The sequence below is a fragment of the Mugil cephalus genome, chromosome 11 (assembly GCF_022458985.1).
Source record: "Mugil cephalus isolate CIBA_MC_2020 chromosome 11, CIBA_Mcephalus_1.1, whole genome shotgun sequence".
Taxonomy (NCBI): domain Eukaryota; kingdom Metazoa; phylum Chordata; class Actinopteri; order Mugiliformes; family Mugilidae; genus Mugil; species Mugil cephalus.
The window spans coordinates 20,170,997-20,184,306 of record NC_061780.1 but is presented as its reverse complement, the minus strand read 5'-3'; the positions used below and the strand labels follow the sequence as shown (position 1 = coordinate 20,184,306).

Sequence of the window (13,310 nt, the reverse complement as noted above, 5' to 3'; positions counted from 1 at the left end):
AGCCCGCTTTGAGATAATAAGAAGCAGGAGATGAGCACTTTGCAGCGCGTCACCCCCGTCGTCACCGTCCGGCGTCGACGCGCGCTCATTGTCGGCTGATTTGCATAATTTACTGTAAATATAATCGATCATCACCCCCCCACACACACACCACCACCACCACCACCACCCTCCACCCCCTTCCCCTGCTCCGGGGCTGGAATATCTCTCCATTATGGCTATTTCTGCAGCCACCGCGCTCCCTGCTAATCACATGCAGGCAGATACGGACTCCGATCACATGATGTGTAAGCCGCGCTGTCAACAGCTTTGCCAGCTTTGCAGTGGTGCAAATCAAAACACAGCCTCTTTAAAGTATTAACATGTTTTGAAGTTTGTTTTATATTTTCAGCATATTTGACACAAATTGTTTATCTGTTTACAAAGCTTTGTCATTAGCGATTTTCCACTGAACCCTTAAGATGCTGCGTGTTCTGCGGAAAATGCTGATGTACAAATTGAACTGAAAAGCTTGTTGCGTTAATCCTCTGTTGCCACCTATCCCTTAACTATGCAGGCTGGTGCTTTTCAACCCATTGGAAAGTTCTACATCCACCCCCCCACACACTTCCCCCCCCACACCCAACCCCTCAGTAATTCCTGCCAAGCCAGAGATTTAGACTGAACAGCTATTAGGGCGTCACTTTCTGGCATGCCAGCTACTATCCTGCTCTGGAAACGGCGTTCAACAAATTATCTCCTTCTATTACCCGCTTTCTCCTAAAAATCGCCCTCTCATTTGTCTTAATTTCCTTAAAATGTTGTTTTACACAAAGTCAAGTTAGCTAATGATTTTACAGTACATTGCTGACGACATATTGTGACAATGCCTCGTGCGAAACGTGACTCATATTTCCCAACGGTCCCTTTCCGTCTTTGCATCCGACGTTTAGTCAAAACCCGAACGTCAAATCTGACACATTCCATGAAAACGTTTTGATTGAGTGTGCCTAAAGAACTTGAAATAAACAAAAAGATTCCTGATGGGCGCATAAAAGTTATTTGTGTGCCTGCAACGGAAGACTGACACATTTCTACCCGTGGACTTTATTTCTTGAACATGGCAGAGGCGAGTTCCTGTTGCTGGCACGGAGGCTGCTTCTCTTCTGGGCTATGGAGATGTCAAAGCATCACACAAATGCGATGAACCCAATATCCATATCCATGATACATCAAAACCTCGGCGCGGCACAAAAATAACGGCAATACCTCAGGAGCAACCTCAGAAATCCCCTTAATTGAGCAATATCTTCATTCCTGATCCATGTGCATCACCAAGGTGAAAAGGGACCGCGCAAGTTAAATGAAAGAAGAATTCGTGATGTGTGGCGGCCTCTCTTACTCACCCTGGCTATTTCCCCTCTTGGCAGGGGCCAAATAGAGAATGTTAAATGAGGCAATTGTGTCCCGGAGGCAAAAAGAGGAAGAAAAAAAAAAAAGCAGGCTGTGCCCCTGCTCTCTGCTCCAACCCCGAGGAGCATTCTGCAGCATGATGAGGTACATCCAAGAATCCAGGCCTGCCGCTACCCAAATAGCTCAGACCAGACCTAACTTCCCACGAGAACAGGCCATTCTGCGCAATGTATAATGCACCTACATAAATGACTGCTGTGTGTTCAATTTCTAATCAAGCATAAATAACATGCAAATCCAGAATAATAAACAAAAAAAAATCAGGAAGATCCAAAACAGCCCAAAGGAACGCAATGAGGTACATTTACGGAAGTACAATTTTGTGATACATATAAACCATGTGATGTATCATGCGTACCACTAAACATAATAAAGCCTAATTAAAGCACAAATTAAATTTTCTTGTGCACAGGAATATTGCATGGATGTGTAAAATACAGTCCATAATGCATAATTACAAAACAAGAAACCTTCAGATTTTTTTTTTCTTCTTTCATAAATTCTCAAAATTAATTCTTTTCACTTCCACTCATTTCCATAAATTGATTCACGACCGGAGCTCCACAAAAGTTTGCCCGGCCGAGAACCGTAAACAATAAGTTCCGGGACATACCGCCGGCCGGGGCCTTCCTTCAGAGATGCCAGGATGTAAAGAGTGATGTGTTAACATTCTGTGGTGGATGCTGCAGGAAACTGATCTCCCCTGCAGTCCCACACTGTCAGCTATACAGACATACTTTACGGTGACACCTCTGATAATCAAAGCTTTGTCTGGGTCTTAAAAGGACGTACTTGAACAACAGCGAGACCAGAGGCCCTCTTTTCTGTAATGGCCTTTGGACATCAATATTTAAATCTCACATCTCTGTTGTGATTAGAATGTTGCCTTTCTCTGTGTCTTTTTTTTTCTCCCCCTCCATCCCCTCTCTCCTGAAACAACAAGGTGGGGGTGAGGGAAAAAAAAAGCTTAAATCGATGATCTTTGAGTGTAAACTAGATTCCTAAGCAGTTTGCCACTCTCAGCAGCAAGATAAGATAAACTCTCTTTGACCTAAGAGATGAAGTTGCCATGACGATCGGGGAGTCCACTTTCTCTATTGATATTTTGCTGATGTAACAACAAATGGAACTAGATCCCGCTCTTGATAATGGTGATTAATTAATACCAATATTGATCCCTACAAGGAAGAGACAAGGCTATTAACTTAAAGCAGGCTGAAAGTCAATTGTTACCCGGGGGCTCAGTGGGCATCACTGATATCAAATCTAAATAAACAGAGAGGAATACTGCCGGGGACTGCAATGTAAAATTAAAAGAGGAAATACACGGCCGGCCACTTGAAACACACGCGCACATTTTGTGTTTTTGATTTGGACACATTTCTAAAATTAACATTTTGCTCACAGTGGTGACAGCTCCCTGTGACTGGATAAAAAAAAAAAAACAAAAAAAAAACACACAATGGGGATGGCTTGAACCAGCGGTTATTGGAATAATAGCAGTGGAATTCAGGAAAGAGGAAGATAAAGAGGAAACTGTGTGAGGAAGTGACCTCCACCTTTGCAGCAACCCTGCCCACTCACGCTGCTGTCCAGGCACTGCAGGCTGCAGAGACAGAGAGGGCAGGATTAGGCACTGTCAGTCCATCGGCTGCCAGCCCCAAGTTCAACCAACACGTCGCACTGTTTTCAGCAGAAAGGAAGCGGCAGCTGCTATACATTCTTGTCCCTATAGCGGGAGGCTGTGTGACATAAGTAGTAGCAGCAGTGGTGGAAGAACAAAGACTTCCTCCGTACAAGAAGCATTTTACGTTAGGCACAATAGGGGGGGAAAAAAAGAAAACATTAAAAGGAGATGACATTCATCTGCATTGTTGTTTTGTGTCAAAAGTGAGGAGGCAATTGGGGATCCTTCAGCTAAGACGAGGCAACGGCACAAGCTGTTATTGGCAGGGAACAGATGTTTGAGGGAAAGTTGGCATTCAACAACCATTCTTCTTCTGACAGAAATCAACAAGAGAAACACAAGAGACACGCCGTGATTGTCACCCAAATGAAAGAGAGACCCTTAAATATACAGGGAGGCTGGCATGCAAACATTTTTTTCTTTTCTTTTTTTTTTTTTTGATTTTACACCCCCAAAACATCTGACTGCTGACGGAGTTGCCAGCATTCGTGGAGCCAAGGGTGAAACGCGGCGCGTACGACTTCCGCGGTTCTCGAACGCACAACGAGCAGCAGAGCTGAGCTAAGTTGCCGGGAAATATGGATGAGGACTCGGTCCCGGTGAGAAAAATAAAAAAAAAAATATACATCACGATAACGGCTCCGATCCTTCTGCTAAAAACACATGCGGCCACATGCTCGCCGAGCATACTGTACAACTGTACATGCACCGATGTATACACAAGCAAACACACACAAATTCAGATACAGCGCGTTGGCAGTCAATTCAGTAAACACTCCCCTTATCCCTTACTAGTGTAATCTGCCTCTGATAAATGCCCCTCAAAGATAGAAATGTCACCTGATATGATAAACAGTATGCTGACGTTACATAAAGTGGCCTTATGCTAAGGAGTTGGAGAGATTAACTGTGGAGCAGAGATGGAAAAAAAAAATGGGTTGCTATGATAAAAAGCAGACTTTTAGCTCGAGCACAGAACCTCGATTGACTGTAGTTCAGTTTGAAAATGACTAGCCGGGAAAAGCAGGGGCCTTGTTGTAACATACAGGGGTTGTATAAGCAATATATGGGATTTAACTTAAAGGTCAGGACATGCAGAGGTGGTTGATGCTTACAAGCAAATTTCACCCAAGCAGTCAAATGAAGTGTTTTTGCTCTCAAAGCCTCGACCGTACAAAAATGACGAATGCTGACATAATCAGTAAGAGGACGCAGAAAACAGACTGCGTGAGCAATCCCTGTTCTAACTTCACCCACAAGGCATTATGGGTAAAAAAAAAAAAAAACAGTATCACAAGGGGAAAAATAAGTAAATAAAAAAAAAGTATTGTGCGCTGCAGCTTTACAGATGTAAGATCGCTATCACGTGAGCAGATTAGGCATTTTGACAGTATGACATAGTGGTAAGCTCCGGGGAGTTGTGCACTTGCCACTCGGGCGCTGTGCAAACTTACAGTAATCACTACAGTGTGGCGCTTCATTCTTGTTGTGTGTCGAGTAAAAGAGCCCGAGGAAGCCACATGAATTCTCAGATGGTCCATATAGCGAAGACAACGGTAAAGCCGAGAACACTAAGTCAGTTTAATAAGCACATTTGACATTAGATGTCCGCGCATGGCCTCAGAGGGCCGCTTCAATATGTTCCCATAAACACTGGTGGAGGCATGCTCCCTACATCATCCAGATTCCCCTTTCCGCCGCGAAACTTTGGGGGGCAATTTTGCAGAAAAATTACTCTGAGGGGCCTGGTTTCAATTCGGCCTGCTCATATCTTTCCTTCCTATTAAGCATCAAAATGCTCTCAGCACGAATAGAGGTATGGACACCACCAGCAGCCGAGGCGACGATCGGGGTGGGGGGTGGGGGTGGGGGGAGGAGGAGGAGAGGAAGAAGAAGAAGACGGGGAGGGAAGGAAAGGAGGGAGGGAGGAGAGGGGATAGAGAGAGAGAGAGAGAGAGCTTGGTGGAATTCACACATCATATTACAGGGGCTAATCGCAATCCGCAGAGCATCAGCGATATTTTCATCATTCCTGTCAAATTCTACTGACCCGCCTTGGAACGACTAACAACCTGGGCAATTTATTGGCATATTGGCACGGGGTGATAAGGCTAAAAACAACAGCAGCAAGCAGCTGGCCCTGGGAGATGAGCTGATAACATTGATATGTGCTCCCACACAAAACACCTCTCCCACTATCTCCTCTTTCTATCAAACTCTTATTACAATAAAAGTGTATGGGTTTTTTTTTTTTTTCTTGTTCGCTTTCTTGGAAAAGCAACAAGGGAGGGGGAAACAAAAAGGGGGGCAGGGTGTGTGTGTGTGTGTGTGTGTGTGTGTGTGTATATATATATATAATCAGATGTAACATTTCAGAGGAAAAAAAACAAGAGGGGAAAAATACATAATTTATCACTGTATTATCGGGATATCCAGGCAGCCTAATCAAGGAGCACTGAGTGACTATTTTTTGCCTTATCATCCAAAGTGGTGGAAACGGAGAAGGAATTATCAGCCAGCTGCAGATTGCTGGGCTGGAATTTTAATGGTAATAATCGGGTTTCTGATGGTATATCTTCTCTGCTTATCTTTCCCATTATCTGGCCTTATCTCCCCAGTCATCGGAGCAAATTAATGGTGCTCTTTCAGCATCGCCTTTTTATCACCGCTCAGAGAGCACCCAAGGGGAAAGAATAAGCAAAATATTAAAATACTGCATAAATCACAATTTTAGATAACGGTCCAATGTATGCAGGAGGGGTAGGTGGAAGGGGAGGGAGGGTGGGGGGGGTACTGCGCCCAACAACCTTTTTGTCCTTTAGAATGACTGTCTGTGCTGACTTTCTGTGCAGCGCCTCCTCGGCCTTTTTCCCAGAGTTCCCGGCGTAAAAAAAAAAAAGGGAGAGGGATCTAGGCTCCTCGTGACCTTTCTGTTTCCAACCGGAGCTTGATTATACGGCTGCACCCCCCGTATTAACAAGATCTTACACATGACATACTAATTCACAAAAGGCCAGGTCACGATGACGAAAGCGAAACACAAGCGTTAGATGTCGTGCGCTCCTTTCGCCCGACAACACAAAATTCGGATGCCACGCCGGGATTGGTCCAAAGAATGAGTTGGGGCCTATCACGTCACACGCTGTCGTGCTTCTTTGTTGACTGGAAACGGTTACGGGTTTGTGGTGGACGCCAGCAGCAGCACAAATATGAAGTCAAAGGTACAGAAAATAGATAATTCTTCCATTTGGAGTTAATGACAGTGATTCTTCCCTGAAGTATTCGAAACTATACCAAACTTAATTCCTTAAAAGTATTTCAAACTATATCTTTAAAATATAAACTAAAATGTATGAAATGACACACTTGTACGTGTTTAAATATTTGCTGTACCTGATGATCTCCTTCATGAATTTTTACTAATTTGTTAATTGACGAGAGAAATACTAGAAATACAGATAAATAGCAGGTTTCTTTAACTATAAAAAAAGAGCAAATGTCTTGAATCCGAACTAAAAGTCTACCTTGAAATTGTTCCTTTTTTTATATAAGCCATAAATATCCAAAAGGCAAAATTGTAACGCGCAAAATAAAGCAACACAAAACCGCTTTCTGTCGCTGAATTGTCTCGCACAAATGTCAGAAATCGTTCCTGTATACCAAGAGGCACATGACCTCATTAATTCACGCATATGAGCTCCTCACACACACACACACTTGCTCTCTCTCTCTCACACACACACACACACACACGCCTACATGCCGGTGTGCACTAATAATATTTCCATCTAATAAACCTAAAGAACACAAAAACAGCATCGTGTTGGCATCTCGCAAAGTAGTGCATGTAGTGTGCCTTCAGCCTCCTTCAGCAGCACACAGTGGACAAACCGAACGCACACAGTTCACAAACACACACACACACACACACACGTCAGCTGTTATTTGAGAGCTGAAAGTGTGTTTATGTCCATGTGCTAGCGTGTTGTGTAGGTGTGTGTGCATGCGAGTGTGTGTGTGCACATATTTATGGTCGATCTGTAGACTGTTTTTCATTTTGAGTTTTTTTTTTAAAAAGTTTTCAAAAAATGTGATTCAAAATATGATTACAATTCCATTTTGTGAATATAACACGACTACTATTCAATTAATGCAGGGTGATATACAGGGCTGAAGTGCAATTTGTCTGTATTTAAACCAAATAATAATAATGAGAATAATAACAATAAATACTGTATATATTTTCACCAAAATGTGAAATGTGTAAAATATGTTGCAGGGTTGTTGTGTTAAGTTGTATGCACAGTTCAGTTAAATTATAATTAAAACGTGGCACACATTTCCACACATTGTCTAATATATATATAGAGAGAGAGAGAAAGATGCATATCTGCCTGGTAGGGCTGCTGGTCAATATTTACACCATCTATAGGTAATTTAATGAAGTTTGAAAAGTGTGTGTGCTTGCATTTATGTACACACACGCACACACGCACAGTGCGTGAGAGTTGTAGTGTGGGAGACACGCGTGGGTCTGTGTGTTACAAATAATAATAATAAAAGAAAAAACATTTACAAGCGATGCAGTTCAGTAACAAATTGGCCTTTAAAACCAGTCCCATGACGCAGCTTCTTTATCGCTGGCCTATAATTTAGAATAGCTGCTGATTAATTGGCACAAAGGGCGCTGGGAGAAGAGTATCCACGTTCAGTCAAAGTGATGCACTGACGCACTTTCTTTTTTTTTCTTCTTTTTTTGATGAACACCATGATAGAGTAACATCTAACAAAACAAGTAAATAACTCGCGTATTTTCCCCCCCTTGCAACTTGACAGCAGCGGTGAAACTTTTCGGTCAGCGGCACCGCGGGCTTTGGATTGTAAATCATGTCTCCAAAAAACACAACCTAACTGCGGAGGGAGGCTGGACCGTGACAGGCAACACATGAGTGGCGATAGTTGAGCGCTGCTGAATCAGCTCCAGCGTGGTCACTATCGTTACAATATTCTGCAAACTCTAATAAGGTCGGAGACGCCGCGGATCCGCTAGACAGCATGAAAAGAAACTTACGTTTGATCTGCCTGGGGTTGCTCTGCTTCCTTCGGGACATGCCTGCTGTGCGGCTGGTCAGTGAATCCAGGTGTAGTACTGACAGATCGATAGGTTTTGGTTCATCCAAGCAGCCGGTTTTGGGTTTTTGTGTGATGGAAATTGAGAAAGAAAAAGAAGAAGAAGGGGGGCACCAGTACTTTTTACGCACAAGTCTATCGTTCCGTCTGTCTTTCCTTTATCTTTCTCGTCTCTCTGGCTCTGGCTGTGGCTTTCCCTCTCTCTCTCTCGCTCTCTCTCTCTCTCTCTGTCTCTCTCTCTCACGCATACACACCCTCCCTCTCTCTCTCGCTCGCTCTGTCTCTCTTTCTCAGCACCGTCCTCCGTGATGAGGCTGCGCTTCGCCGCGATCCGCACGGACTGACTGGGGAGGTGAAAGCGTTTCGCGCTTTTGTTTGAAGATAAGGTTTGTTCCTCCCCGGGTACCGTAGCCGCGGCTTGGTGAACTTCACTTGATCCTCAATTACTTTAACTTCCAGTTATTAATTAGCGTCGCCACTAATTAGGGCCCCTTTATTTGGGGCGTAAACATAAAAAAAGGCTAAAAAAAATAAAATAAATAAAAGAAATGAGAACCAGTCGCTGATCATCGCGAAGGATCACAGTGGCAATATGAACGAAATAGGAATAATTTCCATCGCCTTTCAAGTGAACGCAACTTCAATCCGTTTTTTTTTTTTAAATAAATAAAAGTGCACTTAGAGAAACACAAACACAAAAAGAGGGTGTTCGGGTGGGTGGGGGCGCCTCCACTATAGTCCAGGGTAATTTAATACAGCAGGTGTTCATATCACCAACCAATCTGAGTGTACATTACTAAAACACACCAGGATTAGCTCGGCTACTCATTCTCCCGTGATGCACTCTGAGAACTGATCTCACTCTGAGATGCCCTGACCTTAAATGGCTTGACCTCTCCACGCCAAGAGATGAAAGATGTTACCTGCAGAGTATATATTTTTTTTCTTGCACCATAACATCTATTATTGAAAATTATTATAAAATTCTTGTATCATTTTTTTTTGCCTTACGCTTAAAAATATATCCTCAAAATCCTACTGTAAAATACATTCAAACTGGATCACAGAAATTTTCTAGTGAGAGGAATGTCTTTTTTTTTCATTCTGCATATATATAAATATTTCATAAACTGTCAATCACGAACAGCTCTTGCTTGCTTACAATTAGTCTGCCTATGGAACAGAAAAATATTCAGAGTATTTCAAAGAGAGAGAGGGAGAGAGAGAGGGAGGGAGAAAAGGAGGGAGCCTTCAAATCATTCAGATTTTGACTGCCATGTTCTGAATAGTTGCCCAAACTGGAAATCACTCTCTTCAATTAGCCAGTTGGACTGCCAAGGAAGACAAGCAAGTGGCCTGTGAAATTATCTTGTAACCCAATTCCACAACTTTGGAATGAAGTCTGAAACTACAGAATAATTTATGTGGCAGACGGGTCAGCGGTGGTTCACCTTGAGGAGAGCATCTGTCTCGCGAGCCTCCTCGATTTGTCTCATCCTGGGTTTTTCTTCCACCCCCGTCCTCTGATGGCTAAAGTTTGTTTTGTGTTTTTTTTTTCCCATTTTCTTTCTGTCTTTCTACCTCATGCGCAGCTTTGGGCGTGATCCAAACGCAGTGATGTCATGGGACAGTGGTGGTTGTAAACAGTGAATTATTTTGGTGTCCCTTTAAAAGTGAGGGCCAGGATCCGTTCAAAAACGAAGACAAACTCTTAAATAGATGTTTAAATATGTAGATGGATTTTTAAATAAATGCTCAGCACACCCAATAAACCCAAGTGACACCCCCACTCAAATCCCCACAAGGTTGGATGAGGCAGTGCCACACACACTCTAAAATTACCATGTTAAACATCCATAAATAGCGTTTACTGGCCATATTAGGAACCCAGCACCAAAATCAATAATGATTTGTGGTAAGAGCAACAACACAGTGAGAGAGGAGAGTCAAATTGCCAGCTGAAGATTAATTTAACGCCACTCCTAAATCCTCTGAGACTGGAGCGTGGTTCTTCTGTGCTGTTCCTGAGCCCCAGTGGCTTGTTTGAAGCCGACTTTGATTGACAGGTACAAATCTGCGAGAGGAAAAGAAAGCTTTTTTTTCACTGCTCAGACCAGATGGTTGTGATAATTAACATGATACTGTTTCCATCGCAAGGGAAATCACTGACACAAGGTTGGTCATATTAATAGGTTAAGGTATACTGTACGCCGCGGAGATGCTGCACAGTGCACTCGCATAATCTGATTATAAGGGGAAAGGTTGATTTAATGTGCTAAATCATTTGATTAGAACTGCCAAGTCACATTTGGGCAATGCCATTCAGGGCTGGGGCAGTGGAGGTAGGCTGTCTGGTGGCTTCATCGTGTTCATCCTTTAAAATAAGTGTGTATTTTAGAACAATATGTATGTACACATGTGTGACACAGTGATGGATCCACACACTTCTGCATGTCATTTAGGGCCTAAGAATATTTTTTGCAGAAATCATTTCTAATTAAAATTAAAGATTTGTGCTACTAATGTGATTATTTATTGGCAACGTATTTTATTTTACATGTAAGGAAATTCTATTATTTGCATCTTAAAGCATATTGCCGTACTTTAAAAGCCTTCACAAACTCATCATTTATCCCTTATTAGATCATTAAATATTAGTTACCACATGTATTTAGGTGAGAAAGGAAGAATTAAACCATTTTTTAATTGATATATTTGGACATTTCCTGTAAATTAGGAAAATTATCTACGTTCTCATCAAAATAGTTCTGGTGATTGAATGGATATAATTTACATTTCTTTAATAACAAAATACTGTTGAGCTGCTGAGTCTTTTTTTATAGTTTTTTTTTAACATACTGTATTCAACTAATGACACGACAATAGCGGAATCAGCAATTGTCAAAGTGTATTTATCCATATGTATTTATACATTTTTGACACTTTGATTTTAAGGTTGAATGCTTCTCACCATCAATTTTAATGAGGTCTTTCACATACATTTTATTTTGTTGCAGTCGCTTCTTCAGTCTAGACCTTTTTGCTTTTTCTTTTTTTTTTTTGCAGACAAACCTGGAATTCAAAGTTGCTTTACGTTTACAAAAAAAAAAAAGTGGGATAGTCACCAGAAAAATCCAAAACATATATAACATATATAACACAAATCCTTCTAACCACCATCAGCATGTGATTGCATCCTAGGAAAGTTAAAAAGTAAACAGCGTCACCCCCGGTATTGTGTTAATTTTACTCAGTAGGTCCTCGGTAACAGCAGCAGTCTTCCTCTGCCACTGTTCAAGCGAGCTGCTGTGCTGACTGAGTAATATCACAGGGAGTCTGGCATGACAAATTACTAGGTTGATTTCTTTAAGGGATCACACATGTCCAGTGGCGCTGGGAGTGACAGCCATCATCTGGACAGGAACTAGTTCCTTAAAGAGCAGCCTCAGCAGCTCAACTTGGACTTCAGTGTTATGAGTTTGCCTGCTGCGGTGACACCCTCTGGCTATTGGGGATTGGTTTGTCTCGTGAGGAAGTGAGGTCTGTGTGTGTGTGTGTGTGTGTGTGTGTGTGTGCGTGGAGTGATGTGGGGTGCAAGGATGGGTTGGCACATAACTGTTTTGGTCTGTATAAGCGAGAGGCAGATGGGAGAAGGAGAAACCAAACCTGTAACTTCAAGTTGTTCAGAATCGAATCAAATCAAAGATGAAATTTAGTGTTTTATTGTTTGTGCATCACTACTTTTTTTTTTTTTTTGTTATATTCCTGCTCAGGTGTGTGTCCTTGAATGCCCCGAAGGTAGGAACAGCATCCCGAAACTGACAACACGAAATTAAAAATCCATCTCACTCCTCTAAAATGACATAACAGCACATTCATACGACACACGGTGTTTACTCGCAATAATGTTGTAGAGTTGTTGCCTGTCCTGGTTAGGATGCTGCCGCTGCTGGTTGTGCCTGAATGCGCCAGCTATCCAACCCCCCCCACACACGCCCCTCCGCCCTCCGTCCCCCCTCCCAGCCCTACTCCCCACTCTCCAATCCTTCCATCCAGCAGCTCCAGCAGCAGTGAGCAAACAGATGTCTGAGAGAGTGCCCACTCCGCTGGCCGAGCTGCCAAAACCACCCGCAGCCCTGGAGGCCTCGGCGCCAATTCTTTCCAGGGAGGCTTCACTCTCCGCACCACTATCCTCCAGTACCCCCCCTCCCCTCCCCTCCCCTCCCCTCCCCTCTTTTTCCAACTCCTTCCCATCCTTTTCTGTTTACCCAGGGAGATATAATATAATGTGAAATGTGCTTAGAAACAAGGCAGCAAAAGGAAAAAAAAAAAAAAAAAGTCCACGCAACCTCAAAGCATTTTAAGATTACACCAACACATTAAAGTCTCGTGAAGTGATACTAAAAGAGGGTGGGATGAACAAACTATGCTCCTCCCATTGGGAGTGTGTAAATCTGTAAATAAAGGCTTTTTATAGAGGAAGGGGGAGGAGGAAGAGGAAGAGGAGGAGGAGAGGACCACAGGGCAGTATATTCTCGCTACTAATCTCAGTGTCTTTTTTTATGTGGTCAAAAGCTGAGATTGTGACACCTCGAGGGGATAGCCGGCGAGCCTTTTTGCGGATTTAAATCATAAATATCCTTCATCGTTTCAAGGAGGCTCATTTCTTAAAATAATGCCGTTGCATTATTAAGAAATGGAGAACAAGGATCTAACAGTGAAAGGTTGAGGGAATGCAGCCTGTGGAATAAACCTAGGAATGAATGCATGAATGGATGAACGACCCTCTAACATCAGCCTCAAAATCACCATTGACAATCTATTCCATGGAGAGCTGTAGAAGGTCACTTACTATTATAAAATTGCATTTTTAAAATTATACATATGAATATGTTATGAAGATGAAAAGAAAGGGAAATGGATTTGGATTTATTTCATATTTTTTATGTATGAAAGCGTGACCCGGGTCTGGTGTGAAGTACTATTTGTGAAATTACCAATGTCACTTCTCACGATACAGAATTATTTATCACTTATTATG

At 42.5% G+C, this 13,310-nt stretch overlaps 1 protein-coding gene across 2 annotated transcripts in view; it reads right to left on the bottom strand.

Annotated features, from left to right (window-relative positions):
- Positions 1-8,624, bottom strand: part of zfpm2a (zinc finger protein, FOG family member 2a) — a 115,442-nt gene extending 106,818 nt beyond the window's left edge. For both annotated transcript variants that reach the window (XM_047598316.1, XM_047598317.1), the window contains exon 1: positions 8,211-8,624. In XM_047598316.1, coding sequence (XP_047454272.1) covers positions 8,211-8,250 — 40 coding nt within the window. In that variant the 5' untranslated portion in view covers positions 8,251-8,624. The remainder of the gene's footprint in view (positions 1-8,210) is intronic.
- Positions 8,625-13,310: the final 4,686 nt, after the last annotated feature.